The sequence below is a fragment of the Phyllostomus hastatus genome, unplaced genomic scaffold (assembly GCF_019186645.2).
Source record: "Phyllostomus hastatus isolate PE091 unplaced genomic scaffold, TTU_PhHast_1.1 phas_scaffold_12, whole genome shotgun sequence".
In the NCBI taxonomy this organism is placed as follows: Eukaryota; Metazoa; Chordata; class Mammalia; order Chiroptera; family Phyllostomidae; genus Phyllostomus; species Phyllostomus hastatus.
The window spans coordinates 15605106-15611381 of record NW_025334007.1 but is presented as its reverse complement, the minus strand read 5'-3'; the positions used below and the strand labels follow the sequence as shown (position 1 = coordinate 15611381).

Sequence of the window (6276 nt, the reverse complement as noted above, 5' to 3'; positions counted from 1 at the left end):
TGCATCAAACTCTGAAAAGGTGGAGCCGGCCAGGCGGGCGGAGAAGGTTGCAAACGGAGGCTAAGGAGGCGGGTCCTCCGGGAACTTCTTGAAAGCTAATGGCAGGCGGAGCTTGCTAGGGCGGAGTTCCGCGGGGGAAGCGGCTTCTATCAGAGGCTGGCGGGGGTGGACCCGCAGTGCAGGGGACGCAAGGGCGTGGCGAGAACAAGCAGCGAATGGCAAGCCAGATCTAGAGCCTGGTCCCGCCTCCAGACTCCTGCGGCTGTGTTTGATTGGGCAGATTGGCTACACCTCCACCCGCCTTCCGGTGTCACGCGACCGCCTCCGCCTCCCACCCTTCCCTGTCTACAGCCGGGCTGGCCTGGCCGATGAGGATAAATTGGGACGGCGGTCGGGGAAGTGAGCAGTCTGACTGCCATCGGGTCTGCGTCCGCGACCATGGCCGAGGTGAGAAGCTGATCGCCCCGCACGGCTGGCGGCCCTCTCCCGGGACCCGGAATCCTCCTCTAAGGCGGGGGGGGAGGAGGGGGCGTTCCCAGGTGCAGGTGAACTGAGCGGAGGAGAAGCGGGATGGTGCGCTTGCCGTCTAAGCGTCTGTTTTCTCCCTTCCAGTGTCAAGCTCAGAATAAAGCCAAGCTCATCTCTGAGACCCGACGAAGGTTCGAAGCTGAGTATGTGACAGGTGGGTACCGCGTTCTTGGTGTTAAGGCAGGTGTGCATTGACTGTCCCCAACTTTGCTGGAGTGTTTGCGGGCGTCTCCGGGAAGGATTAGGGACCATTTCGGCCCCCACAGGGAAGGTGCCCTGCCTGTTTCCAAGGTGTTCTTCTCTGTTACATAGCATGCACACTGCTCCAATTCGGCAGGTAATGCGTCCATTGCTCGCTAAAGGGTTCGTGTAAGTTGGAAATCAGTGTCTCTAGCTTCTCGAGTTTATGAAAGTTGCAGGACACTTTCCAGGCGCACGGCACTGGTGACACTGTCCAGTCCAGGGTTCCTCTGCTGACATTTCACCGGCAGCAATCGCAAGGCTGAACCTGGAAACTGCTGTAATACTGTTCACGTGTACTGAACTGGGGATCCAAATTCCTTGGATACTTTGCCTAATTCCACATCATACAACCCAGCATGATACCCACTGAGTAGGCCTTCCAGTGCTGGAACAAGTTTTCATCTTTTGGTCTCACACTGTGCCCAGCAAAGTACCTGCGAATCCAGAATTGATTTATTGCTTGAACATTCTGTGTCCATATGTCACAGATACTTGAGTTGTCCAGTATTTTTAACTGATGAGTTAATTCTTGTAATTTTTTAAAACATGTAGGATAATTTATTATAAGTGTAATATAAATATAATGCTAATCCTGATACTTGATAGCTTCCTTCTTTTCTCTTTCCATTGCTGTGAAATGCAAATAACTAGGTTTGGAGGATTAAATGAAAAAGCATGTATCAAACTGTCTAGCATGGGTTTAGCATATAGTAGTCTCTCAAAGAATATTTTGATTAAATAGTCATTTTGGTTACTATGAAAGGAGCTAAGCTTTCCCATCTTGACTTTAGTGCTAAGGAGAGGTTCCCAGCAACTTTACACTGCCCTCGATTATGTCAGTTGATGACTTAGAACAAATAAGGAAATCTGTTAAAAAAAAAAAATCCTGGTCGGTAAATCTTTTCATCCCTCCCTGCCAATTTTCTTCACATCCTAAACTATGCATCAGCGAGTTGCAAAAGCGCTTGATTCCCTTTTAGTCCAGAGATCTCATGTCTAATAACATAGCTGGTTCCAATAAAGAAAGAATTCTAAAATTTCTTTCCATAGAAAATTTGTGACTCTTACAGCTACATGGTTTATAATGTTTTAAGAAGTAACCCAGAAATCAACCTAATGAACTCGTGTCCCCCCAGTAGTCATTTATTTATGCCCAAGAGAGGAAGCAGAATATAGTCGTAGAAGTGTAGCAGTAGGTCAGAGCTCTGGTCAGAGCACATGGTCAGAGCACATGGTCAGGGTGCATACTTGAGATGTTTCTCTCACATCAGTATTTCTCTGTCCTTTCTCTCTCTCTCTCTTCCCCCCCCCCACCCTCCCACCGCTTCCTCTCTAAAACAAAAATATCTTCAGGTAAGGATTTTTTAAAAATCTGTAGCCCTGGCTGGTGTGGCTTAGTGGATTGAGTGCTGGCCTGCTCTCTGGAGGGTTGTAGGTTCGATTCCTGGTTGAGGCACATGCTTGGGTTGCGGGCTGGGTCCCCTGGGGGTGGGGCATGCAAGTAGCGGCCACTCATTAATGTTTTCTCCCCTGCCCTTCCCTTCTTCTGTATCTAAAAATAAACTTTAAAAAAAAGTCTCTAGTGTTACTGGCTAGGCCAGGGCTGGTACTCCAGTCTTCTGAACTTCACTGTAGTAATCTTTTGGCAACATCGTCCTGTTGAATTAGATCACATCACTCCCCAGCTTGAAGCCCTTCAATACCTTCCTACTTGGTTGGGAATAAAAATCCCAGTTCTGTATGGTGGCCTACAGTGCGAGGCCATGCATGCCCTGGTTCTTGCCCAGCCCTCCATCCTCCTCTGTTCCTGCTCTGTTTGCTTAGTACAGATTTCACCACTGCCTGCTGTAGGAAATGCATTCCATATTGCAATCCAGTACTTGTGTACACACAGCACCGGAGCAAAAGTTTGTTAAAGAAACTTAACTCTGAAAACCTATGACTCCCTGATGCAATGCCCCACAAAATCGTTATCACAACCTACAAACATGACCCACTGGTTAAAAAACATAACCAGCCCCACACTGCCTCTTTTATTTTGTTCAAATAAACTCAGTCTGTTTCTATCTGGGGACCTTCCCACTTCTCTCTGCCTAGAAGGCTCTTGCCCAGGTAGTGTGCGTGGCTAGATCCTTTTCTTTTACATCTTGGTTTAAATGTATCTGAGAGGCCTTTGATGATTATTAAATAACCTCCCTGTCTTGTTTATTGTGTCTCCTTTGCAGGTGTTACTGTAACCTGTAATTACCTCATTTCATTTGTTTGCCTGCTTATTGTTCATTCCCTGCAGCAGAGTGTGTATAGTCTGGGGCAACCTGTGGACATTGGGGGCAAGCTCAGACTCGCCTCTGTATACCTAGCACATTTCTCAATACATACTTGGTGAATGAATGAATATAGCATTGCTTAAATATATACATAGGGAAATTAGTCAATGTCAGTGTTAAGATCTCTCCTAACAGTCTTCCCTCCCCCACCAAAATCTGGCAAAGAGCAACCCTCACAATATGTCTGATAAAGACAGCGTTATTTCTAAGCAAAACCCTGTATGGCATTAAATACAGGGTTTGTCCTTAAATATACACACTTGGGTATGTATGAATGCACGTGAGTGGGTTATCTGCATAGCCTTTGTAAATATTAATTAATTTCAATACTTGTGCCCTGGCTACTGTGGCTCAGTGGATTGAACTTAGCCTGCAAACCGAAGAGTCAAGGTTCGATTCCTGGTCAGGGCAGATGCCTGGGTTATGGGCCAGGTCCCCGGTTAGGGGTGTGCAGGTGGCAGCCGATTGATGTTTCTCTCGCACATTGATGTTTCTCTTCCTCTCTTTCTCCCACCCGTCCCCTCTCTAAAAATAAAATTTATTTTTTTTTTTAATTTAAAGACTTGCATGGAAAGGGAAGATAAAAACTTTTCAAGACTTTGGTCAAGTTTCAGCTGTTTCCTGAAATATAGCATCAAGTGATTAAAGAGTTTTGGATTTGCCTATGTTCTCCTTTTCGAGTTTACTTTTTAGAAATGAACTTAGGTGTTCAGAACATCCACTTTCCCTTTTTTCCTTTCATTTCAGTCTTTCTATTGTCATCTCAGAAGAGGCCTAAGGCAGACTTAAGCAAAGTCAGAGTCTTTCTAAAGGAAAATATTATTTGCAAGTGTATCGGTTTAAGCATTGGCTGTACTCCAGAAACTCTTTGGAGGTAGATTGTTGGGAATTCCAAGGACATTTTTGTCTCCATAGAAATTAAATTACCAGTTAAGATAGATTTGTAGCTGGCAAAAAGAATCAAACACAAGTCCATTATTGTTTTATTCATTATTAGTGATCCTTTTTCTCTCATTGTTTCTGTGAGAAATTCCACGCTGAGTCAAGTAAGTAACATTTCCTGTTCTCTGTTCCTTCTTCTTGTGGACAAAGCAAGAAACTAATCCCTGTGACAATCATTTATTCGGTTCCTCAAATACTCAGTATGTCCCTAATTCTGAAACAGTGTGTCGATATTAGAGAAACAGCTGAAGAAGGACAGAGCCCCTTCCTGAGCTACTAGAATCCAGTAGGGGCGCTGAAACAGAGCCAACAGCTAAAGACAAATTGTAGTAAAGGTGCTACAATCGTTTCTGTAAGAGTCAAACACAAGGACAAATCACATCTGGTTGGGGTGGCTTAGTTAGAGTTAGACAAAATTTCACAGAAAAAGTGGTGTTTCTCATGGACTTTGGAAGATGGGGGCACTCGGCCCAGGCGGATCCAACAGTGTGAGCTAAGAGGCTGAAGCGAGAGGGCGGTACGGGGACATGTTCTGGAAGCCACAGAAGTCCGCCCCGAGGAGCCTGGGGCCGGTAAGCACACCGCGCCGTGAGCAGTGGCAGGCCCCATAGTGCAGAGGGCCTTGGGCACCCATGCGGTGTGTTTGTGCTTGAGTGAGTTTGGAGACCTGTTCAGGGGGTTGTGGGCTTACTTAGTTCAGGTCAGGTTTTCTGACTTTACAAGTCAATGAATTCATTTCAATGAATTTGGATACTACCCAAAATGTCAGAGGAATCCCCCATGAGCTTATCATCCAGAGATAGCTCTGCTACCAGTGGATGCATTTTTCCCTGACATTTTTTGATTCATTAAAAAAAATAGTTAAAAACCATTCTGTATGTAATTTCTTGCTGCTTTTTTTAACTGACATGATCTTATTTCTGCATATTTATAAAGGAAGCAACATTGTACTTTGCCGTTAATATTCAGTTCTATAAATTAATTTTCTTAGTCTTCATCTTAAATACTCCCTTTTTAGACACTCAGATTCCACTTTTTTGTTAATACAATTTTTTGTACAGTAGTTCAGGTTATTTACTTAAGATTCCTCTCTGAAAGTAGAATTATTGGTTTTAATAGTGTATATATTTTTTTTATTGTTAATAGTATATTTTTAAGACACTTCACTTTCCTCCCTAGAAGTTGCAGCAAGATTTATTCCCACCAGACAGTTAAAAAAGTGTTCATTTCACCATAGTCTTACCCATGTTTAGTTTCATCATTTCTTAACTGATGGTTCTATTTTAGTTTGCACTGCATTTGATTACTAGTGAGATTAAACTTCTTTTCATAAGTTTACATCCATTTGTAGTTTCATTTTTTTTACTAGTATGTCTTTGTAATTGGTTCAGGGTTTTCTTTATGTCAATTACACTTTTTTTGAATTGAAAAGGAATTACCCATTCCCTTGTGGCTTCTTCCATTGCTGTTCAGTTAAATCACTTTCTCATCCAATAACTTTTTCTTGGCTTTTTAATTTTTTGCTTTGTCTTGGCTTATTATTCTTGAAATTTTGAAATATCTTATATGTACAAAATGTATACACCACCAATAAAATAAACATTCATGTACTCACCACTCAGCCAGAGAAATAAAACTTCCTATGTGCCCCCTTCCCAGGAAGCTACTTGTTCTGCGTTTGGTCTTACTCATTCTCTTGCTTTTCATTAGCTTTACCACCTAGAATGCATCCCTCACTGGTACTTTAGTAACTTTACCTCTTTTTAAACTTTAAAGGCTGAATATATTTGTCCACGGCTTGCTTGTGTAGCTCAGGAGTCATGCCTCTTGTCTAAAATAACTATAGTGTAACTTATTCCTTTTTCTAGCTGCGTAGTAGTTCACAGGATGAATCTCCTTATGATGGATTTGGGGTTATTTTTAGGTTTTACTGTTATGTACAATGCTGCTCTAAACATTCTTATGATTATGTGGTGCTTACACTTTCTCTAAGGCAGTGGTTTTCTCAAAGTTGGTCCAGAAACTGCAGTTCTCTAAGACCATTTCAAGGGGTTTCAGAGGGCAAAACTGTTTTCATAACAACACTAAAATGTCACTTTCCCGTTTCACTGTCTTTTCTCACTGTCATTCTCTCACAAGCAGACAGCAGTGTTTCCCAGACGTTACAGGGCAGGCAATGACATCATTGCTCCCACAGCGAATAGAGTGAGGGCTTCTGTGTCCTCCTGTGTAACAT

General features: G+C 43.2%; 1 protein-coding gene across 2 annotated transcripts in view; it reads left to right on the top strand.

The window, feature by feature from the left end:
• The first annotated feature begins 315 nt into the window (after positions 1–315).
• MOSPD2 (motile sperm domain containing 2) overlaps positions 316–6276 on the top strand; it is a 41537-nt gene continuing 35576 nt past the window's right edge. For both annotated transcript variants that reach the window (XM_045856108.1, XM_045856107.1), the window contains exons 1-2: positions 316–447; positions 613–682. In XM_045856108.1, coding sequence (XP_045712064.1) covers positions 439–447; positions 613–682 — 79 coding nt within the window. In that variant the 5' untranslated portion in view covers positions 316–438. The remainder of the gene's footprint in view (positions 448–612; positions 683–6276) is intronic.